Source organism: Meles meles, chromosome 18 (genome assembly GCF_922984935.1).
Source record: "Meles meles chromosome 18, mMelMel3.1 paternal haplotype, whole genome shotgun sequence".
NCBI classification, from domain to species: Eukaryota; Metazoa; Chordata; class Mammalia; order Carnivora; family Mustelidae; genus Meles; species Meles meles.
In genome coordinates, this window is record NC_060083.1 from 33,023,877 (window position 1) to 33,048,259 (window position 24,383).

General features: G+C 43.2%; 1 protein-coding gene across 2 annotated transcripts; it reads left to right on the forward strand.

Moving 5' to 3' along the window:
* Positions 1 to 1,984: 1,984 nt before the first annotated feature.
* COIL (coilin) lies at positions 1,985 to 18,462 on the forward strand. Of its 2 annotated transcripts, none has more exons than XM_045986388.1 (7): positions 1,985 to 2,229; positions 8,531 to 9,644; positions 9,768 to 9,854; positions 10,538 to 10,585; positions 13,330 to 13,399; positions 15,835 to 15,993; positions 17,491 to 18,462. In XM_045986388.1, exons 1-7 carry the CDS (start codon positions 1,985 to 1,987, stop codon positions 17,517 to 17,519), a joined length of 1,752 nt encoding a protein of 583 aa, XP_045842344.1. In that variant the 3' UTR covers positions 17,520 to 18,462. The 2 variants fall into 2 exon arrangements, with proteins under 2 accessions (XP_045842344.1, XP_045842345.1); XM_045986389.1 differs by having other exon boundaries at positions 15,835 to 15,923.
* The last annotated feature ends 5,921 nt before the right edge of the window (positions 18,463 to 24,383 follow it).

Below are 24,383 nucleotides of genomic sequence, written 5' to 3' on the forward strand. Positions count from 1 at the left end.
AACTTGAGAACATTTTCATCCTATTGGGATTAACTATTTTCTTTTAGATATTGGTATGCTCTTTCAATTCAAATGCGTTCTTATAAACACAATTGATTTCAACTATCATATTAAGTCGCTGGTAAATCTGTAACAGTTCACAAATGTCCATCTCCCTATCTGTGAATATGCAAGCCTTTGATTACAATCCCCATTTCTGTGGAATTTTTACCCCAGTTTCATCTCATTTTAGCTCCAGAAACCTGACACCTCTAGGTGTAAGTATAATCATCACTTAAGTCTTAGTGGAGCCTTCCCAAATTTTGAGAATGTAAATGACTCTAGTGACTTGATAAACACTCCTTTGGGGAGTCAGGTGTTTGTTTTTAACATTTCTTTGTTACATTTGAACGATTCTTTGTTTTTAACATTATTGAACATAAATGAATTGTTGGCTGATAGAGTACGGAAAATAATTTTTAAAGGAAGATCCCTAAGTAACTTTAGCATTTAACTTGGCAGGAATTTAAGGAATTGGCTGACATTGCCAACGACATAATTCTTTTAGTCTGTCTACTTACGTAATGAACACGTTTTCTTAGGACTTTACATCTACAAAAACAAAAAATAGATCCAGAATCCATGTAAAGCCCTGTCTCTATTGCTAAATGAGACACAATATTCATCCAGAGAGACTTGGACTAATTAAAAAAAACATAGAGCTCTATTTCGTTAATAGATACGTTTCCATGTCCATTTTATTTTCCCTGTTTAATAATTATGTACCAAAATGTGTGATATTTTGTGCTATTTTGGTCAGCTGGGTACCACTCATAATAGTAATGATAATTCAATCAGAGGACTTACAGCATAAGGTTAGGAGAAAATAAAACTTACAAAAATTTTTTTTCAGGGGCACCTGGGTGGCTCAGTGGGTTAAAGCCTCTGCCTTCTGCTAGGTCATGATCCCAGGGTCCTCGGATCAAGCCCCGCATTGGGCTGTTTGCTCCGCAGGGAGCCTGCTTCCTCCTCTCTCTCTGCCTGCCTTTCTGCCTGCTTGTGATCTCTGTCTATCAAATAAATAAATAAAATATTAAAAAAATTTTTTTTTCTCAGTGTTTCCACTGACTACAAATATTAACACTTACTAGTCCAGTGATCTTGGGTTAGTAGCTTAGTCTCTCCGAAATTTTTAAAAAACTTTCAGCATGGGAATAGTAATAGCTTATCTTTGTCATGAAAACTAAAGGAATTAATATACTATGCGAGAGAATGGAAATTCAAATGATGTACAATTTGTGATTTACTTACCTACTGGCTAATAAGAGGGCTTTTATATTTTAAAGTATGCATGGTGATAGGTATTATACTGCTCGGGCCTCTAATTAATTTTTTTTTAAGATTTTATTTATTTATTTGTCAGATAGAGATCACAAGTAGGGAGAGAGGCAGGCAGAGAGAGAGAGAGGAGGAAGCAGGCAGAGAGCCCGATGCGGGGCTCGATCCCAGGACTCTGGGATCATGACCTGAGCGAAAGGTAGAGGCTTCAACCCACTGAGCCACCCAGGCGCCCCAATGGTTTTATTTTAAAACGTCGATATCTACAATATATTAGGAATTGCATCTTTTCCAACTCTTTACAATGAAAACTTTTGTCAATTAAATGTATTGGGAGTTACTGTTTTTTGAAATACTTTTCCGTATAAAAGCAAATATCTGAGAAGACAGCTACTGAGAAGTGCTTGTTTATCCAGAGAGTTGACTAAATTCGGACGCTGCACAGAGTTCAGCGGAAAAGAAATTCACGTAGACTCTTTCCTAGCCCAGTGATGAACAGAATTGAATCGAATCAACCCCGCTCCGCGTTCTCGCCGGTCACGGAGCCTGTAGTAGCCACTTGGAGCCAATAGGGGGCATACGTTAAAAGGCCCCAGGGGGCGGGCCTCCGAGCACGCCTCTCGGTAGCCCCGTGGTGTCTCTCGGCTTCCGTTGAGCATCGGGCAAGATGGCGGCTTCCGAGACGGTTAGGCTACGGCTTCAATTCGATTATCCGCCGCCAGCTACTCCGCACTGCACGGCCTTCTGGCTTCTTGTCGACTTGAACAGATGTCGAGTGGTCACGGATCTCATTAGTCTCATCCGCCAGCGCTTCGGCTTCAGTTCTGGGGCTCCCCTGGGCCTCTACTTGGAGGGGGGACTATTGCCCCCCGCCGAGAGCGCGCGCCTGGTACGAGACAACGATTGCCTCAGGTGCGCGCTGCGCGGTTTTCGGGCTGTCGGGGTGGGCGGCGGGCCGGGGACGCGCCTGCGCACGTCCGGGGCGCCTCGGGCACCTGGAGGCCGCGCGTGGGTGGGCAGTGGGGGCGGTGGGGCGTGGTGGGGGCTAGGGGTGGGCGTGGGGTGGGGCTGTCAAGCTGCACGTTAGTGAATCCAGGAGGTGCTGATTGGGCTAGGCAGGTTTGGGGCTCAGGAATCCGCTGGGTAAGGAGTAAGGAGCATCCTTCCCCGGAGTGCTTCTGAGCCAGGTGATTGGTGACCAAACTTGGAAAGACCCTGATTTTGCGCGTGGGGCTGGCCGGTGTTTCTTTCAGCCCTGGTTCAGCGGGCACTCACTTTACACTTTACACAGCGGGCACTGTGTTACGTGCACACATGTGCCTGAGACCCGGCCTTCCCCTGGCGGCTCACGTGCTCCTGCGAGGTCTTCCGAGACTTACGGTGTCATTCTTGTCATACGTGGGTGTTTTGTGGTTCTTTTAAATAGGTGTTTGGGACCTTTTTGGGTTGTGAATTGGGAAATAAAATAGTTTTAAATATTTTGGAAGTTAAAAGTAATGATACTAAGAGGAGTATCAAGGAGCCATTTTGGTATGGATTGCCCAGGTGTGGTTGATTTGTTTCAATAAAATGGTAAGACATTATCATATCAGTTTGAACTTCTTTGACTAATTCATTCAGATCTTCTTTTTAAAGCTCAGCTCCAATGAAAAAATTCTAGAGTTATGAACTAGGCTACTTCCTCTGCTTGCTCTTTGTTGAACAGTCTGTTCCTTAGAACATGTCAGATTCATAAGATTTCTTCATAAGATTTCTTCAGGGAATTCAGTTCGAAACAATAACCCAGGCGCCCAGTATATTATCTTCTTGTGTGATGTCAGCAATCAGCCTGGATAATTATATTAGGTTGTGCTGCTGATTGCGGAAGATGATGGAGAAGGGAGAGATCATCATGGAACACAAATGGTCTGGGACTCTTGCAGTTCCTTGACAGACATGTTAGAAATGGAAATGCTAGATGGCCCAGGAGAGTTGTAGAGGCAAACGCTAGCCTGACTTGGTGAAGAGATAAGTCTGACTGCAGAAGGAGTCTGTAAGGACTGCTGGGAGTATTGAGGGAAGCCTCACGAGGAAAGGTGGAGCCAGCTGGTGGGAGGCTCGAGAGGCTGCTTCCCTGTGGCCATTTCCTCACAGCCCATTCTCTCAGAACCCAGAATCTGACTTTTTCTGCTCTGACAGACCAAAAAAGTTGTACTTCAAAATAGTTCAAGGGAAGAAGTCCCTTATTTCTCTTCTCACATTCTCTTCCCACACCCTACTCTCTAGAAGTACCGTCAGTTAAGTTTGGGGTCTGTCTTCCCAGATTTTTTCCATACACGTGCAAACATGTATACTTACCCTTTTTAAATATACATGTTATCATAATAAACATAGTGTCCTGCACCTCACTTTTTTTTTTTTTTAACCTGACATATCATCGGTATCTTTCATTTGAGTGTACATTATTCTTTTTTAAATTTTTTATTTTCTATTTTTGGGAGAGAGAGACAGAGGGGAGGGAGGGAACGAGCAGGGGGAGGGGCAGAGGGAGAGGGAGAAGCAGGCTCCCCACTGAGGAGGGAGCCTGAAGCAGGACCTTGGGATTCATGACCTGAGCCAAAGGCAGACTTTTAACTGACTGAACCACCCAGGTGCCCTACATCATTCTTTCTAAATGCCACGTAGCGTCCTTTTACATGACCATGTCAATTTCTTTAACCAACCTCTTACTAATGGACCTTTTAGGTTGTTATCTGAGCTTATTTGGGCTGCTATGATAAAAATACCACAAACTGGGTAGCTTATAAACAACAAGAATTTATTTCTCACAGTTCTAGGGCTGGAGAGTCCAAGATCAAGGGGCCAGCAGATTCAGTGTCTGGAGAGGTTTGCTTTCTGGTTCATAGATGGCACCCTCTCACTGTGCCCTCACTGTGGAAGGGACTAGGGAGGACTGTAGGGTCTCTTTGATAGGAGCACTAATCTGGTTTGTGAGGGTTCTGCGCCCATGATCTAAGTACCTTCCAAAGTCCCCACCTCCTAATTCAACATATGAATTTTGCAGCAACACAAACATTTAGAACATGGCAGGTTTGTTTTTTTTTTTTTTTAAGATTTTAAGTAATCTCTACATCCAGTGTGGGGCCCAAACTCACAACCCCAAGATCAAGAGTCACACACTTCTTCGACTGAGCCAGCTAGGTGCCCCCCTCATGATGGTTGTTTTCTGTATTTCACTGGTACATACTGCTCTCGTAAACATTCTTGTACATTTTTGTGTACTTGGGCAGTAGTTCAGCAGGATACATTCCTAGAAGAGGTACTTTTTGGTCAGATTTTTAAAATTGGTGAGTGTTATCAAACTGGCCTCCACAAAAGTTGTACAGATCTGTATTTATGCCAATAATATATTGAGTTACTTTTGTTTAGTATTGTGTGAAAGGTAAGAGAGCAGAGTGATTAAGAGTTCAGGCTCTGGAGTCAGACCCCTACGTCTGAATCATGGCTCATTAGCTGTGTTCCCTTGGTCAAGTACTTTTACCTCTTTGAAAGTGATAATGCAGCAGCCAGGCAGGAGGGAGGCTGCAGGGAACTGAGGGGACCCAAACAGGGTGCAGCGCTACCTTTTTACTCTCCTTGTTGATACTCACCTCCATTTGGTGGGACAAATTCATTAAAAACCCCGCAACTCCTGGCCTCAGAGGACTAACAATTATTGTATTAATAAAAATTAGAGTTAGCATTTGGATAGTTCTTGCTCTGAGTCTGGCACTGCTCTAAACATAGATGATAGCTCATCTGAATGTTATAATTATTATCACTGTCCCCATTTTTGCAAATGAGAAAGATTGAGGTAATATTTAAAAATTTTACTTAAGGGGCGCCTGGGTGGCTCAGTGGGTTAAGCCTCTGCCTTCGGCTCGGGTCGTGATCTCAGGGTCCTGGGATTGAGCCCCACATCAGGCTCAGCAGGGAGCCTGCTTCCCCAACCCCCACCTCTCTCTGCCTGCCTCTCTGCCTACTTGTGATATCTCTCTCTCTCTCTCTCTGTCAAATAAATAAATAAAATCTTTATTTAAAAAAAATTTTTACTTAAAGTGACAGAAGAATTTGAATCCAGTCACTTTGACCTTGGCAGGCTGTGGGTTTGGGGTATTAGGCTGTGCAGCTGGGTGTGGCTGTATTTCTGTATGATAGAATCCTAGAAGTGAAATTGCACATTTAAAGAGAGTGCCTTGCATTTTGGGGTGCCTGGACAGCCCAGTCAGTTGAGTGTTGGTCTCGGTTTCTGCTTCAGTTATGATTTTATGGGCTGTGAGATTGAACCCTGCAGCTGGGCTCCATGCTCAGTGGGGAGTCTGCTTAAAGATTCTCCCCTTCTGCCCCCCCCCACTTGCTTGGGCACAGGCTCTGTCTCTCAAATAAATAAATCTTAAAAAATAAATAAAGGGAGCGCCTTGCATTTTGATACAATACCACCCAGCTTGCCCTGAAAGAGTTTGCATGAACTTTGAAGAGTCTGTTTTAAAAATTTCTTGGAATTAAATCTCTTTTATTGCTAATTATGTAGGTAATTCACTTCTCTTCATACAAGGAAAGCTATGTTTATTGTTTGTGATCCAAGAAGAGAAATGAAGGATATTCCTAGGGAAAGTGTACACCCAGGAAGGGATGATAGCTCAGCAGACCCTTACGAACAATTCCTTGTCCTGTGGATGGCAGTTTGTCTCTCAGTCTTACTGTGTTCCAAACGGAAATAATTCTCCTCAGGAATAACAGATAGTCAGTGAGGCTGCAGCAATCACAGGTCATACCTTTATGCCAGTAGCCCCAGATTCGATATCTTCATCATAGGGGAGGTGATGCCAAGGGCTGCTTGTTGAAAGCGTGATGGTGTTGCAGCAGGTGCTGTGTTCCAGGGATCTAGTAAACCAGTGACTGAACTGAGAGCCTCGCAACCATCTTCACAGTTTGATGGGAAATTTGGTCCCAACTGGTTGCCTCAGGATTGAAGCTTGAATCATAACATTGCTACGAGTAAAACAAATTGATGAAGAATGTCAAGGGACAATCCAGTATATTGCAGGTTCCGTAGTAGTTCTTAGATTCACAGGATGCCAGCCTGCTTTTGCCCATTTGAGAATTACTCCCTTGCTGCTACGTGCTAAAGTCCATCCTGGGCGTAGAGGATAATGTGTTTTTATAAATTAAATCCCTGATCCTTCAGACTTTTATTTCTGTTTATCCCGATATCAGCAGCTTTGACTTTGCTTTGCTTTGTATGTGTCTGTGTATTTGTGTATTCTGCAGAATAATCTGGTATGTTTTTTTCAGCTACCACGTGATAAATCACAGGATTACTATCCCATAACAAATTTTTTTTAAATGCCTACATCTTCTTATTCCCCAATTACCCTCCCCCCCAAATATGATTATCTAATCTTTCTGTGGTCACTAAAAAAACTTGATGAAATATATAGCTGGATAAAAATGTATTAAAAATATAATGTCTGTTTTTAGCAGGCAACTTTAAGCACCCACTATGCACTTGACTTTCGGGACACTCTCAGCTTTCCATCATTGGACTGCATGTGTTAGAATTAGCTATTGCCAGTTCATGGAACAACAGAGTTTCTTTACTGTGATAATAATTTTATTATTATATGAATTTATATTATTATGTGAAGTATGTTAGGGCTCTCCAGAGAAACCCAGAGTAAAAGATAATAGGTATATAGAGATAGGAACTTGTTTAAGGAATTGGCTCATGAGATAATGGAGGCTGAGAGGTCCCAAGATCCACAGTTGGCAAGCCGGAAATCTAGAAGAACCAGTGATAAGGTTGTAGTGCAAGTCCAAAGACTTCAGATCCGGGGAGTCGATGGTGTAAGTTCCATTCCTAGTCTGAGTCTGAAGGCTGAAGTCCCAGCTCAGACACTTGGGCTAAGAGAGGGAATTCCATTCAGGCCTTCAGTGGATTGGATGAGGTGCACTCACCCACTGGGGTGGGCAATCTGTGTGACTTAGTCTACCAATTCAGACGTTAATCTCATCTAGAAACACCCTCATAGACAAACCCAGAACAATGTCTAACCAAATATCTGGGCACCCATGGCCCAGTCAAGTTGACATATAAAATTAATAATCACAGAATTGAATTTTATGATGGCTTGTCACTATCCCAGAGAACATAAATTGTTAGAAAAATTTTCCCCAAATTTCAACAGAATAAAAGTAAAATCTGATTTTAAGAAAAAGCAGCTCACATTTATTTTTAAATTTTTTAAATTTTTTTTTAAGATTTTATTTATTTATTTGACAGAGAGAGACAGTGAAGAGAGGGAACACAAGCCGAGGGAGTGGGGGAAGGAGAAGCAGGCTTCCCTATATGGGACTCATCCCAGGATCCCAGGATCACGACCTGAACCTAAGGCAGATGCTTAATGATTGAGCCACCCAGGTGCCTGCAGCCTGCATTTAAAAACAAAAATAGAGGGGCACCTGGGTGGCTCAGTGGGTTAAAGCCTTTGCCTTCGGCTCAGGTCATGATCCCAGGGTCCTGGGATCGAGCCCTGCATCGGGCTCTCAGCTCAGTGGGGAGCCTCCTTCCTCCTCTCTCTTTCTGCCTGCCTCTCTGCCTACTTGTGATCTCTCTGTAAAATAAATAAATAAAATCTTTAAAAAACAAACAAACGAAAAACAAAAAATAAATACTCTGCATTATCACTATTTGGGATAGGCAACATAATAGAGTGGAAAGACTGTGAACTTTGAGGTTAGACAAACTGGTTTGAATCCCATTTCTGCTGCTTATTAGCTGTGGAACTTGGGCAGGTTACATGTCTGAACTGTAATTTTGTGATCTGTTTTAGAATGAAGGATACCTGCTTCATGGTGGCATTTAGATTAGAGAAAAGGTCAAGAAAATATTTGGGATGCAGTAGATACTCAAGAAATAGAACTAGTCATTAGAAAGTTGACCATAAGTGATACCATATAGGCCATTTTGTCAAAATGAGTCTTTTGTCCTTAAGTGATTTGACATTTTTTCATTGCCTGGTGGCAGGGGTAGCTTACAATCATCTCCTTATAGAACTGTGTCCTGGAGATGTGCTTGTCCAGGAGACGTACTTACTGTGACTTTCTCTCTTGTTTTTGTGTTTTTTTTTTCCATTTTATTTATTTTTTCAGCGTAACAGTATTCATTGTTTTTGCAACTCTCTTGTTTTGATAGAGTTAAATTAGAAGAGAGAGCAGCTGCTGAGGATACTGTGACAGTCAAAAATGGTGATGATAGTCATTTATTACCTAGAAAAGCAAAGAAGAGGGCATTTAAGTTGGAGGACGGTGAAGAAACTGAACTAGATTACAAAAATTTAAAGAAACAGTGGAAGAAGCAAGAGAACAATATTGATGAGAAGACCTTGGATCTGGAACCAAAAGCCGTCACAGATCCGAGTGTGAGGAAAAAAAGCAAGAGGAAGAGCAAAGCCATGTGTAGTGTTGTGGATGGTGATGACGAAGGAACCAAAAGAAAATCACCAAAGAGAAAGGAGAAATGTGAATATAAAAAACAGACGAAAAACTCCAGGTCTTCCAAAGCACAGACAGTGAAGGACTGGGCTGCCCCGAACTGTGGTCCTCTGAAAGGCTCGCCCGCTAGAAATAGCCTTGTCAAAGCCAAAAGGAAAGGTGGCACGAGCATTAGTACAAAAGATAGTCCCATTTCCTCCTCAGAGTCTGAGTCTTACCATGAATCAACCAGTGATGGTCTCAGCCATGTCATCTTGGAGGTCAGAAATTCTTCAGAGAAAATACTGACTGAGTCATCAAAGGAAGGACCCTCTACCAAAAACACAGCTGCAAACAAAGTGACCACCAAAACTGGCTTCAGCTCTACTGCCGTCAAAGGCAAGACGACTAGAACGTCATCTTCCAGTTCAGACTCTAGCTCAGAGTCAGATGACCAGAGCACGGTGTCCAAGAGCACCCCGGAGCGCACTGCCGGCTTCTTAAAGCCAGTAGGCCTCTTTGCGGGACGAGGCTGTACAGGCCCAGGGCCCTGCTCACAGCCTCCCACTGCTGCCGCCTGGAAGCATTCTGATGCCAACAGTGTCAGACCGGCCCCTTCTGCTGCTCCTCCCAACGTGACTCTCCCCGCCGGTTTGGGAAGAGGTTGGGGGAGAGGAGAGGACCTTCTTTCTTGGAAGGGGGCTAGGGGCCGGGGCATACGGGGGAGAGGCCGAGGCCGAGGGCAGGCCATTTCCTTTGTGTTAAATAGAAATGCGGACTATCAGAAGCACCAGCAATTAAATGAAATGGTCACGAACACATCTACTATTATCCAGGCAAGTACGATTTCTTCTGAGCGTACCTCTTCCCCTTCTCCCATGGGGTGTGTCTGGAGCGGATGTCACGGGTTCGCTTTTTTTCACCAGTAACAGACTCCCATGACTCATGCTGTTTTTCAGAATCCAGTAGAGACACCCAAGAAGGACTACAGTTTGTTACCACTGTTAGCAGCTGCTCCTCAAGTTGGAGAAAAGATTGCGTTTAAGGTATATATATATATTTTTTTTAAAGATTTTATTTATTTATTTGACAGAGAGAGATCACAAGTAGATAGAGAGGCAGGCAGAGAGAGAGAGGGAAGCAGGCTCCCTGCTGAGCAGAGAGCCTGATGCGGGACTCGATCCCAGGACCCTGAGATCATGACCTGAACCAAAGGCAGTGGCCCAACCCACTGAGCCACCCAGGCGCCCTAAGGTATATTTTAAAACCACAACAATTACAACAAAAAGATTATCCTCCCTCCAAATAAAACTTAATCATTAGCAGCTCAGGATTATATATGCATATAGACCCTTTTCCAGATCATATCTGTCCTGTTTTTGTACCTGGCATGCAGTAGGTGCCTGCTTATTGTTTCGGGAACAAATGAAAATGGCTTAGCCCAGTGTCTGGAACATAGCAAATGCTCGTGCTCGCTTCGGCAGCACATATACTAAAATTGGAACATAGCAAATGCTCAATAATAAAAGGGCTCTAATTCATGCACACTCCACCACAACATCCTCCCCCAAATCAAAGAAACCTTTCCCACTGGAACCCCTGTTTTGCCACCAGTTCATGGTAGGACCCCCAGGGTGGTGGGATGGGCACCCTAACCCAGCATATTCTCTCGGGCAGAGGAGAGGAGCCACAGAATTTGTGTATTTGTGGGCTCTTTCTTCTTTTGTAGCTTTTGGAACTAACATCTGATTATTCTCCTGATGTCTCTGATTATAAGGTAAGGCTTTTTATTTAAAAATAACTGTTAGTATATTAAAGAAGCTAAAGTCGTATTTAGTGCTGCTAATATGGATAATTTTGCTTTTTTGGAGTAAATAATGTTGTAAAGTAGAAAATGGGAACATTATCAAAATGTGAACTTTTTAATAGTATCACTGGAGCCTTTCAGCATCGTTTTCCTTGCACTTGAGGGTGAATGCAGGACAATGATGAGTTTTAATTTTTTTTTTTTTTTAAAGATTTATTTATTTGACAGAGAGAAATCACAAGAGAGGCAGGCAGAGAGAGAGGAAGGGAAGCAGGCTCTCCGCTGAGCAGAGAGCCCGATGTGGGACTCGATCCCAGGACCCCGAGATCATGACCCGAGCTGAAGGCAGCGGCTTAACCCACTGAGCCACCCAGGCGCCCGAGTTTTAATTTTTTTAAGTCATTTTTTTCTAAGCAGCTTAGACATTTGCACGCTTATTTGAAGCCATTCCCCCAGGATCCTAAACTTTGAAAGGAAATAATGAATAGCTGTTAGCCAGAAAATTTGATTATTTTCATCATAGGAATTTATTTTATATAATTGTGAATTACCGTAGATTCTTATGGTCTAACACAGCCCCTTTTGCATTATCTGTTAACCACAGGTAACTCACAAATATCCTTGAAATTTATTCACTAAACATCTGTGTGGGATTTTACATTAGCATGAGCTTTATCATAGTTCAGTAAAAGCTTAACTCCAGTGGGATTACAGAATTGCATGTTTCCTTTTTCACCCATTCAAAATTTTGTTAAAGTGCATAATTTTTTATTTTGATGTAATACATGGAATATAAGTCCATTTAAAAAATAGTAATTGGTAATGTTAACATAGTAACACAGAGAAAGTACAAGGAGCTTTGATTTAATCTGAGTTGATACCTTGGAAGACTTTTTTTTTTTAAACCTTGGAAGACTTTTAAAATCCTGTTAATAACCTTTCCTCAAGAGCGCCTAGGTGGCTCAGTGGGTTAAAGCCTCTGCCTTCAATCAGGTCATGATCCCAGGGTTCTGGGATCGAGCCCCGCATCAGGCTCTCTGCTCAGCAGGGAGCCTGCTTCCTCCTCTCTCTGCCTGCCTCTCTGCCTACTTGTGATGTCTCTCTCTGTGTCAAATAAATAAATAAAAATCTTAAAAAAAAAAAAAAAAAGAACCTTTCCTCAAAAGCAGACTAGAAGAATCAGTTCATGAAGGGGTTTGGTAGGTCAGTTCTGGATAATTAGTATTTCATTGTATTTTTCATATTAGCCCCTTATTATAAGTAACATGTAAGTTATCATCTAAAGCAGGATACTTGTGAGTGAAAAGGATTAATATTATATTAATAAATCTCCTGGAAGGAAATGTAAATGGACCTGTCTTGGGCAAAACAGGATTTTTTTTTTTTAAAGATTTAATTTATTTATTTGACAGACAGAGATCACAAGTAGGTAGAGAGGCAGGTGGAGAAGAGAAGAGGAGGCTCTCTGCTGAGCAGAGAGCTCGATGTGGGACTTGATCCCAGGACCCTGGGATAATGACCTGAGCCTAAGGCAGAGGCTTTAACCCACTGAGCCACCCGGGCATCCCAAACCAGGATGTTTTGTCACCTTATGGTAGATAAGGACTTTAATTCTGTGATATGTGGGGAGATAGATAAATACAGAATTAATATATGTCCTACAGCACAAATTGTGAGTCTAGATACTGATTTTTTAAAAAATGCATAGTAAATCGATGTTGGTCATAGTTATTACCCTGGAAAGCTATTTGCTTACTTTTCCTGATATTTTTAGGATTTTCTGGAAATTATTTTCAAAACCATTTGCAGAGTGAAAATCAGTCCCAGTTTTTGCTTTGACCTCAAGTGCTGTTATCTAGCTTGATCACTGGCTTTATTCCTGAAGCTTGTCTTCAGAAGTCAAACCTGTCCTCAAAGAATGTAGTCTCCTCTGCCCCTGACCTTGTCTCATGTGTATGCACCTACCTGCGAGATTTTAATGGATGGAAGTGACTGAGTGATGCCACAGAAGTCAGTGCAATGAAAGAAGACTTTATTACTTACATTTCCTGAGGGAGCAGGGAATGCCATGTCATGCAGGCCCTTGGGGGAAAGCACCTGGACCTCACCTGGATCTCATTCAGAGGCAGAAGCAGGAGTGAGGAGAAACCGTGTGCCAGGGCCTTTACTGGGGTTTCCTTGGGGTAGGCAAGGCAGGATGGGGGAAACAGTTTAAGATTGGCTACTTTGAATAATTAGCAGGCTTTGAGCTGTAGGGGCTGTCCCTAGTTGTGTGGTACTTTCCTCTGGGATGATTTCGACCAGGGAAAATAGTGGCTTGGGTATTGGAGTTCTTTTTCTCCTATAGGTGGATTTATTTTAAAACATTTTAAAAAAGATTTTATTTATCTATATGAGAGAGAGAGAGAGCGTAAGTGGGGGGTAAGGAGTGATAGAGAGAGAAGGAGAAGCAGTCTTCCTACTGAGCAGGGAGCCCAATGCAGGACTTGATCCGAGGACCCTGGGATCATGACCTGAGCTGGAAGGCAGATGCTTAACCGACTGAGCCACCCAGGCACCCCTAAAAGAAGTTTTAATATTGAGATAAAATTTGTATAATGCAAAATTCACCATTTTAACCATTTTATTTTAAAGTATAAAGTAATAATTAGGTGGTTTTAATATACTCAATGTTTCACATGTTGGTTTTTGACTTGGACTTTTATTTTTGAAAGGAAGGAAAAATACTAAGCCACAATCCAGAGACCCAGCAAGTAGATATAGAAATTCTTTCGTCCTTACCTGGTGAGTCTTCTAGAAAAAAATATGAAAATTTTTTTCGTCCTTACCTGGTGAGTCTTCTAGAAAAAAATATGAAAATTTAGGCTTTTCATATCTACATTGGTTTCTAAATAGCTTTTATACCCAGGAGCTGCTCTCTGCCTTGGCCTCCATGACTAACTCTCCACTTCTCCCATTGGCACAGTGCAGCCCTGGGGACCCGCGCTCCCGCTTGGTGGAGGTGTGTGTCCAGTAAGGGTTGTTGGATTTGTTTCCAAAGCCATTAGACAAGTTTTCTTAGTCCTATAATTATGTAATTTCATAAATATTACATAAACTGATGAGCACTGATTGCAAAAGGAATTATTTCTATGTAACCCAAATTGAATGCTGACCCAGGAGTGTAACTAAGAAATTTGTTGGAATTATGGATCTGCCAAAAGAGATTGGGAGGAATCTGGTAAGAAATCTAGGAAGATTTTCAACTTAGGCTGTCTTGCTAGTGTTTGCATTCTTGTATCCCTTTAAAAAAAAAAAAAACAACTCATAACTGGAAATTGTAGAAATACAATTTCTACAATAAGTCTATGGTTTATAGAAGAAAGGTAACTGTAGTCAGCAGGCTTCTAAGACCTACTCAGTTGTATTTCAAAAGAATTGGTAAATGGATATATTTTTGTGTGTTAAGTCAAAATAAAATGTCTAAAGTACATGTACCATGCACACCCTCGCACGCTATTTCAAGCGCTTCCCTGCTTTATGCCTGGTCCACCTCCCCGTTACTGGTTCTGAAACCTGGGAATAGGAGAGCTTTCACTGAATATGGCTTTACTCGGGTCGTATCGGCCAAAGAGCAGGGGAGGGCCCTTTTTCTTTAGCAGCCCCTAAGGCAATTAAAATGTTAAGTAAATGACTAGATATAACTTAAATTGGTTTTCCAGCTTTCTTCTGATTAGGTTTTATTTGAAGAAATCTCCCTTTCTAGGAATGGTGGACAGAGAGGTTTGTCCATGGTCAGATTCATGGATACAGCCTGATCACTGTTCGTCAGGTGATTGGCAATGAGAATATCCAGTTAGAACTTTTCTTCTTTGGAGCATCTAGAAGTGGCTTTATCTTTCAGTAATAGAAATACAGGTAGTCCTCGCTTTGCATAGTTCTGATCCTACATATATATATAAGAACGTCTGTTCCTGTGGTTTGGTTACATAGCACCAGTTCCCAGTGACATCAGGTATGCTGTTAGCTGTGAATAACTGCATGAAGTACGGCCAGCTTTTTGGTCTGCAGATCACTATGTCAGTAACAGATGCCGATCGGGATCAGTGACCAATGATGTCACTTCCAGGTCTCCTGGTGATTGGTCACCGTGCGTCTGTTACTCCGTCCCCAGACACACTGCTACGCATGTGGTTTGCTGCCTCCTTGTCTCTTAGGGATACACCCACATGGCATTTTACAAAAATGGATGTTGAGGTAGGGAATTGGTCAACAAACCTGAAAGTACAACAAAGAAACAAAAAGTGATGATTCTGGAAGTGACATGCAAATGGAGTTCAAATCAGAGGGAACAGCTGACCATGTGGATGTTGGCCCTGCAGTTCATGTGAACTTCTTGACATAAATGAGGAAGGATGGTGGTGACGAAAGAGCTCAAAGGATAAAATCCTGAAAGCTGATGCACACTTAGGAAGGAGTCTGCTGCTTTTGCAAGTGTAGAAAAGATTCTCCCTCTGTGTTGTCGTTACATGGCAGGAAGGCAAGCACTGTTTAAACCAGTCTTGCTAGTAGCTTGTTCTTTTCTTTTTTTTTTTTAAGATTTTTATTTTTAAGTCATCTCTACACCAAAAGTGGGGCTCGAACTCATGACCCCAAGATCTAGAGTCGCTTGCTCTACTGACTCTCTCTCCCAGTAAAGATTTTAATGTTTTGACAATTTTTCAAAATGTCTTGAGACCATCATGATTTTTCCCCATTGATTTCAGAGTGTTCAGCCTGCCATGGTCATTTTTATGACTCCGCACTACCGTGCAAAGCGAGGACTGCTGTATTACCAAGTAATAAGTATGTTTAATTTTGAGGACAGAGCAAGATAGACAAATTTTGCAGAATTCAGATTACCTTTCCCAGCTGGAACATATCAGTTGTCTTTTAGGTTATCTAATGGTTACACCTATTCTTTTCTGAGAGTACTAGTAACAGTGTATCAAGCTCATTTCTTTTTTCGATGAAGGAGAGAGTCTCTCTGATAAATGGCCAGGAAGCTCCCATCTGCTGTTACAGGGCTTTCTCAGGGTCTCCTGTCACCGAGCACTCCATACTTTCATGTGTATACCCAGCCTTCACATCAATGGACAATTTGTTTGTGGTGGTTTTCTAATGATGTAAATTCCCTGTAGAGGAACGTTTTCACTACTGGAAATGACTTATTGTCTCTCCTTCCTACTGTCTGGTTTCAGCCATGAAAGAACCTGGGAAATTTGATTTGGTTTATCACAACGAAAATGGAGCTGAGGTAGTGGAGTACGCTGTGACGCAAGAGAAGAGGGTAGGCGCGCTTCACTTCTTGCGATTGCTTGGTCCTCCGTTCTCTCGACTGGCTACTGGCAGTCTGGAAGGTGACATTGCAGCTTCCTGAACTGCCTATATTAAAGTCATGAAAGCTCTAGGCTCTGGGATCCCTGGTCTGCCTACAGGGTGGCAGTGTCTGTGCCCAGTGCCAAGTTAGGGTGCCATCTTGGATCTCAAAGAGCCAACAGGACAAGGTGCACAAATAACAGAATCTGAAGATTATAGAGTTGCATAAAAACATAGTTATGTAAGGGTTTCATTAGGGAAGAGTAGCATATTTTTAAAACTTCATTGATACATACTTTGAGTAAAGTATATATAGTATATAGCTTGAAGGATTGTCATAATTGAACGTACCCATGTCACCAGCACCTGGGTCAAGAAGCAAAACATTAAAAAAAAAAAAAGAAGAAGAAGAAGCCGAACATTAACAGGCCCCCTGGAAATCCCCATCATGTCTCCTTGCAATCTCTACCATCTCCCAAATGTTCCCGTGATTCTGACTTACAACTGCATACTTGGTTTTGAAGAATGACATAAAAGGATGATTCTGTCTTTGACTTCTGTTTAAATTCTTAAATTGCCATTTTAGGAACTATCTGGTTTAGAGGTTTTAGGCAGTCAGACTTCCAGAGTTGCTGGCAACGCCTGGCTCGTTAGGCTGTGCTAGCTTTAAACTAAATAGAATTTATACTTAAGAAAGTGCTTCCTCTTAAGGTGTTTATATTTGAAATGTTACGGATATTATTCTGTAACTTTCAGTATTTCAAACTCACATTTTAGAAATGTAAACTTGTAGAAACCCTAACCAGACTATGATTTGCTTTGTCTTTAGGATAGACGATACTCTTAAGGATTTATTCCAAAAACACATTTATAGGGTCTGTGGTAGGATCAGCAGATTTGGCCTGTACTTCTTTATTTGCAATGTGTGCCTCTTCACTCTGTTGAAAGGTGTTCTTGGAAACTACACTGGAAAATTAACCTTGGAAGCTTTCCTCTCTATGCCTTATTATACAGGGGCTAGAAGCGGAGCTTGTTATTACCATTCTCCGACACTAGATGGCCCTCATGATTCATCCACATGGCCCGAGTGTTGGCATTTGTTTGCTCTCTGTAAAACCTGAGCTGCCTCCCAGGTTAGGCAGCACAGAGTAGGGCTGTGCGGAGCATTAGGGGTCCACTGATACTCTTAAGGGCCCCGTCTGCCTGAGAAGAGTACTTGGGCCACCGAGCCACAGAGTCCTGTTGGGCAAATACCCTTGACCCTGGGTAACCAGCTGCCCCACACCCCAGCCCATCGCATCCCTACCCCTGCTCGAAATGAAGGAAAGGTGGCAATGTGTTTAATGTAAAGTGTAGTTGCATTCTAGGTAAACAGTTCTTCTAGCTAATTGGACTCAGCTTACTGGGACTCAGATCATTCCAGAGCTTCAACCATTCTGTACAAATGGAAATTTACATGACTGAAATTTTTAACCAAATGAAACCTGTATGATCTCAAAATGGAGCCTCTAAACCAAATATTTTGTGTTTTTCCTCAGATCACTGTTTTTTGGAGAGAATTGATTGATCCAAGATTGATTGTTGAACCTCCGAGTACCATACCAAGTACAGAGCCTGCTTGAGGATGACCTCTCCATCTCATAGTTTATAGATGTCTTGTTTATGAAAGTGACTATAACCTGAACTTTAAAAAAAAAAAAAAAGATTTGAAAGTTGTATGCATTTTTTGTTCACTTTACTGCATAGGAAAAAAATCTACCTCATCATTTAAAATAACATGGGTGTTGCTTTTTGTAGTAGATCTTTTTTTTTCTTCTTTCAAGCTAATTTCAGTAACAAAATTTAAAACATGACATTCCCTGCAGGCATTGTTACATATCAGTATATATGGTTTCTTCTCTTTTTTATTTATTTTTTGACCGTCAAGTAGCCATCGTCAGTAGGAGTCTATAACACCAAGTACAAGAAAATGCTGCATATCTTGTCTTAGTAAGTTTTATTAAGTAACGTTCTAAAACCTGAAAGCATGTTACTTGACCCAATTTTTTAACATTTGAGTTCCATTAAATATGGAACATCTTATAAATTGCAAGTATTTTATACTTGTAACTGTCAAGAATTAAGTAGCTGGGTTTATTGCAAGCAGTGAGTTAGAGAATCCTTTCACATTTTTCTCAACTTTAAAATTGAGGATTTTCAGAGTCCTGTGCAGAGCAGTGAAAATAAGACCTCGTGTTTTTGCCTGGGGTGAACTGGTGTTCTACCTGGGTGAGAGGATTTCCTATGAGTTCAGACCAGGGAACATGTTGTCTTGCTACAAGATCCCAAGCACCTGGCTGAGTGTGCTGGAGTGAGGACTGAACAGAAACTTCAGTTTCTGTTATTATTCAACACAAAGCTAAAATGGAAAAAATGGCTAAATCTATACTGTGAAAATTGCTTCCTTTTACGAAAGATCAGGTTCCTCCTTCAGCTTTGCAGATTTTTAAATAAAATCCGATTGAACTACACTTCCCTGCTGAGTCATCGTGTTTGGTTGAGTATTGCAAATTGCTGTCTTGTGTCACAACAACGCGACAGATACAAATGTTCCAGAACAGGAAGCTTTGCTTTGACTGGAGAGTCTGGTGTTGCACAGTTCAGTCCAGTGAGATTCATCAGATCTAGAACTGTTGGGCTGGTGATGCTGTCTACTTTCAACCTGCACGGCACTGATGTGCATCAAATGTGGATTTATTGATTTGTAATGAGGGGTATTACTCCAGAAAGTGTGAGGTCAGTGTGAGGAATGGGATCTCGGCACTGGGGTTCTTGCAGAGCACACTTTCCTTCCAGGGTCTAGAAAACAAGGTAACTAGCAAGCGCCAGCAGACATAGGAATAAATGCTCAACATCCTCATCAGGGAAATGCAGATCAAAACCACAATGAACTATCACTTCACAGCTGTTAGTACGGATGTTGTCAAGTCAAGGAATAGTGAGTGTTGGTGAGGGTGTGGAGACCAGGGAATCGGCTATGCAGCCACTTTGGAAAACAGTATGCCCTCTGTTCACTGCGACATTATTTACAATAGGCAAGATACAGAAACAAGTGTCTATCGACGGATGAACAGATAAAGAAAATGTGGTATATATATGTATGTATTTATTATTCAACCATAAAAAGGAATGAAATCCTGCCATTTGAGGCAACATGGATAGACCTTGAGGGTACTATGCTAAGTGAAACAAGTCAGACAGAAAATGATAGAATGATCTCCCCTATATATGCCATCTGAACAGCCCTCCCCCTCCACCCGAAAAAGGGCAACTTAGACACAGTGAACAGATTGGTGGTTGCCAGTGGTAGGGGGTGGGGGTGGGCAAAATGGGCAAATGGGGGTAAAAGGCACTAGCTTCCAGTGACTGACTTACGCCAGTAAGTCACAGGCATGTAACATACAGCATGGGGACTATAATCAATAATACCGTATTCCATATTTGACAGTTGCTGGGAAAGTAGATCTTAATTCCCACTACAAAAAGTTTCCATAATTACCTATGGTGGTGGATGTTACCTACATTTATTGTGGTTATTGTTCTGCAATGGGTATATACAAATACAGAGTCATGTTGTGTACCAGAAACTAACGTTCTATGTCAATTATACATTAGTTTAAAAAGATAATTAGTAAACATTGACTAGATCAAAGGGAAGTGTTGATCTCAGGGTGTGTTTTCTTTAGATTATAAATCCATTTATGAGTCCCCTTTTATCTCTGTAGTGGTGTTTTTCAAACTATAAACAGCAGCCTATTAGAAAATTGGGGGTCATAATCTCTTTGAAAGATGCACTACCATAGAAAAATACTACATCCACTAAATTTCAGTTTTCTTTATAAAACAGAACTTATAGGGGAGCCTATAGCTCAGTCAGTTTAGTGGCTGCCTTCAGATTAGGTCATGATCCTAGGGTTCTGGGATCAAGCTGCATGGGGCTCCCCGCTCAGTGGGAAGTCTGCTTCCCCCCTCCCACCCCACCTCCCACCCTGCTTGTGTGCGCATGCTTTCTCTATTTCAAATAAATAAAACCTTAAACCCCAGAATTTACATATAGCTGTGTGTGTACTGGATCACCATGTAAAATATAGCTGTATTTACTCTCTCTCTCTTTTTTTAAGATTATTTGAGAGAGAGTGAGTGAGAGCACAAGCAGGGGGAGCAGCAGAGGCAGAGGGAGAAGCAGGTTCCCCCCTGAGCAGGGACCCCAATGCGACGTGGGGCTCGAACCCAGGACTTGGGATCATGACCTGAGCCGCAGGCAGATGCTTAACTGACTGGGTTACCCAAGCGCCTCTGTAGCTCTGTTTACTCTTGCTTGAAATCCCATCATGGTCCGATGTGGACACTAAACGATGCAGTACATTCCAGGAGTGAGAGAGAGGAGGGCACATGAGGAAAGGGGCTGGGCAAAAAGTACCTGCCAGCGACTAAGTCTTTGCCTCACTTGTCCTGGGCTGGTGGTCCTGTTCTAGATGAGGAAATGGCGAGTACTCAGAGGCCAGCTCTGAATATTACAGGATTAGCCCGTGGGTTTCAAGTAGTGACGCATCTAACTCCTCTCAACGTAGTATTGAGTAACTTGCCAGAGACCACACAGCTAGAGCAGAGAGAGAGTGTCCAGTGTAATTTTTCAGAGCAGTATTTTTTCCCCAAGGTGTTTCAGTGGCTGTCCCAACGCTCTTGTGTCCTGGCCTGACCGTTAGAGTTGGGCACGCTTCACACCCTACCCCCACCGCCGCCTGTGTTCCTGAGAACAGAAAACTTCCTGCTCTGCCCCTACGACTCAGTTCCATCCGTCTTCAGATTGTCTGCTCACCATTAAGTTCTTTTTTGTTTTTTAATTGAGTATCTGTTTTTTATTGTTTTTGTTTAGATTTTTTAAATTATTTTAAAAGCGCTTGGTTGAGGTATGAGTGATACCCTGGAAACGGCACGTATTAAATGTGTTCCCTTTGATGAGTCTGAACACACGCCTAAGCTCCTGAAACCGTCACCACCATCAAGCTGATAAGCAGCGCCTTCCAAAGTTTCCTTGCGCCTTGTTTTGTTTTTGTTTGTTTTCTGTATGTTTGTCAATAGCACGTAGCATGAGACCTACCTTTCTAAATTTTTGTACGAGTGGAATCAGGTAGCCTTTGTCCCTTGTGCCTGGCTCATTTCACTTAGCATGGCGCTCTTTGGTCCATCCGTGCTGCTGCGGATGGCAGAACGGCCTCCTTTTAGGCTGATAATACTGTTGTTTGCAGGTCCACACTTACTATCCATTCGTGTGTGGGTGGACGCGTGGGTTTCTACGTCTTGGCTGTTGTAAATAACACTGCAGCGACCACGGTCCCCATTAAATCCTAACCTGCTCTAGCTCTTAGGTCTTCAACTCTGTATAAAAAGACTGTGATCCTTACTTAATTTAGTCCAGTGTCCTACAGGATCTTTGTCCCCCTCTTGTGAAAACTGCAGGTTCCCCAGCTCTATTTATGACCCTTGATACAGTCGATCTCCTCTTTGCTGTCCTCATCAGGGGCACCATGCTGCTAGCTTCTTACCTGCTAACTTTTCTTTTCTTTTTTAGCTACTTCCAAACCTGGATTATTTTTTTTTTTTAAGATTTTATTTATTTATTTGACAGACAGAGATCACAAGTAGGCAGAGAGGCAGGCAGAGAGGGAGAGAGGAGGAGGCAGGCTCCCTGCTCAGCAGAGAGCCCGATGCGGGACTCGATCCCAGGACCCTGAGATCATGACCTGAGCCGAAGGCAGAGGCTTTAACCCACTGAGCCACCCAGGCGCCCCACCAAACCTGGATTATTTAAAGCATTTATTCCCACACCTTCCTAACTGTTCTGAAGGGATGACATCACAAAAACTCTTCGCAGGTGAGAGATCTATGTACTCTCAAAATATAGGCACTATTTGGTTCTTTCAGCTTCCTTATTTCTACCTGAAAGAGCGGTTGCAGACTTTCTCCTTCAGCCCAGACCCTCCTTCCCTCATGTCAAGTAGACGGTTCTTGGCACTCACCAGGATGAAGGGGTCTGGGGGGAAGCCGCTTCCCTTCACAGTAATGACTGTATGGCCGGTTTTTCTTCCTGGGGCTTTGTTCTCAGCACAGGCTTGCAAGGCCCAGATCCGATTGGGAGAGAGAAACCGCACAGTAATTCAAAGAGGAAAGTTTAGTACCCAGAATTACTAACTCTAACAGGGACTGCAGTAATGAAGGACCGGCTAGTAGGAAATAAAGAGGTCACTAATGGAATGGTGGACATGACAAGCAGCTACGCCCTGAGCTGAGGCAGAGCCCCGCTGGAAAGAGTCGCCAAGACCCCCGCCCCGGGGCACTCATGATGAGGCCCTGCTGGGAGGTCATGGCCATCCCTCTCTGAAGGGGAGGGCGGTCTTTGTGATGTTGTACTGGCAGAACTTGCCGGAAATCTGCCCTCTCCCACACATTTAATTATGTGGTATTTTAAACTTGCATTTACTAATATTGCCAAATATCTGGTCAAACCAGTCTCTGAGTATTGGGAAACTGTCAGCTCACTACAGCAGACACATTTCCAAAATTCTGATTTGTGCTTGAAAGCTCCCACTTTTGCACTGGCAACTGACACAGTTGCTCTTGAAGGGAGAGCCTCCCTCCATTCATGGTCAAGACGTCTGCCAGACGCGCGGCTGAGCGACCACAGCCTGTCTGCCCGTTGGTATTCTAAGTAATGACAGCGGGGCACAGAAGGTGTCCGCCACACAGCATGTCTCTCTGCAAGAAAACCACGCTCTCCGGTTTGCAGCAGCAAACGTGCCTTCAGAGGTCATGGTTTCAGACAGTACTTGTCCCTGCTCTCTCAGGGACGTTCCTTTTCCTGTCTATGGCCCATTCGAAGCCGCGTGGTGCCCCCAGCTGGGTTCCCGCTGGGTGCCGCACTTTGGGGCTTTCGCACTGTCACCGTGGACGGGACGCAATGCCAAGACAACACCTTTGTAGTTCGGACCTCACAGGCCCCGGGACCCGCAGGGGTCCACAGACGACGCTCAGAGACCTGCTGGCCTCGTGGAAGGAGACGGGTTTTGAAGTCAGTGTTGGGGGTCTCATCTGAGCCCCAAGACAGAGTGAGTGTCTTCATGACTACGATGGACCTGCCCCATCCTCGGCTTACAATGTTTGGGAAATGTGACACCATTCAGGAAGGCGTGGTCCACTCTTAAGCCTCTAATCAGACTCAAGAGAGGCTAATTAATTAACACCAACTCATTAACATTCAGAAAGAAAAGTCACAACTGAGTATTAGCATGCGATCACCTTGACGGTAGACTTGGTTCTCTGCAAAGGCGATGTCGATTCAGTCAAAAGGATCTGCTAAACATGCCTAAAAACGCTGCGCCCTGCTGGGAAATGTTCTTGCATCAACAAGAATGTAGTTACAGTTAGCACTCGGCTGTTCCAACAATCCGGGTGTACCTATGGGAGTGTGGCAGCTATGACAAGGGACTTGAGGGCAGCTAAAGCTCTGGTCAAAGCCATGAGTCAAAACCATGGGTGCTTACTGGAACCTGAGCACCCAGTCTTGGGGCAGTGGAGGTCATATGATGTTAATGCCCAAGGCACCCTCGGAATAATGAAGCCTAAACCCCACCCACCCTCTGCTTGCGCCCCCCCCTTTTTTTTTTTTAAGATTGCTTGATTTTAGCAGGGGAGGGGCAAAGGGAGAGGGAGAATCTCAGGCAGGTTCGGTGCTGGGCTGGGCGTGGAGCCTGACAGGGAGCTTGGTCTCATGACCCTGAGATCATGACCTGAGCAGCAATCCAGAGTTGGTTGGGTCTCTTAATGGACTGAAGGACCCAGGCGCCCTCTGAATCTCCTTTTCACGCTGACTGTGGAGCCAGAGGGAGTGACACGGCAGAGGCAATATGGGGTTAGAACGTGGGCTCTCACCAGTTACGGATTCTCCTTCTCCGTGGTCACTCTGCCTTCGGCCAGCCCAGTAGCCTCTGTCAACCTCAGCTTCCACGGCACGGTGCCCGCCCGGGGGAGTGTGGCCAGGCCCGCAGGAGAAAACAGCTCATGGGAAGCATTTAGGGCATGACCAGGCACACAGTAGGTGCCTGTTGAGACGTTAGCTGTCATTTATTCATGTTCCCGTTATGGGGCGTGCCCAAGGTCCGGCTCTGAATTTCGGGCAGAATTTGAATCTCCTTCTTTTGAATTTATCTTAATTTTTGAATTTTATTTTTATCTGTTAGAAGCAACTCGTGCCATGGTTCATATTACAGCTGCCATGTTTAGACGTTCCTTAATTACATCTTTATTTTATTTTATGTTTTAAATATTTTATTTATTTATTTGAGAGAGCAGGGGGAGGGGCAGACAGAGAGGAAGAGGGATAAGCAGACACCCC

What these genes read in the sequence shown, in the direction of transcription:
- COIL (XM_045986388.1), top strand. Translation starts at nt 1,985, where the DNA reads ATGGCGGCTTCCGAGACGGTTAGGCTACGGCTTCAATTCGATTATCCG. An exon ending in ACACATCTACTATTATCCAG is followed by an intron (nt 9,645 to 9,767) that starts GCAAGTACGATT and finishes GCTGTTTTTCAG; the next exon opens with AATCCAGTAGAGACACCCAA. An exon ending in GAGAAAAGATTGCGTTTAAG is followed by an intron (nt 9,855 to 10,537) that starts GTATATATATAT and finishes CTTCTTTTGTAG; the next exon opens with CTTTTGGAACTAACATCTGA.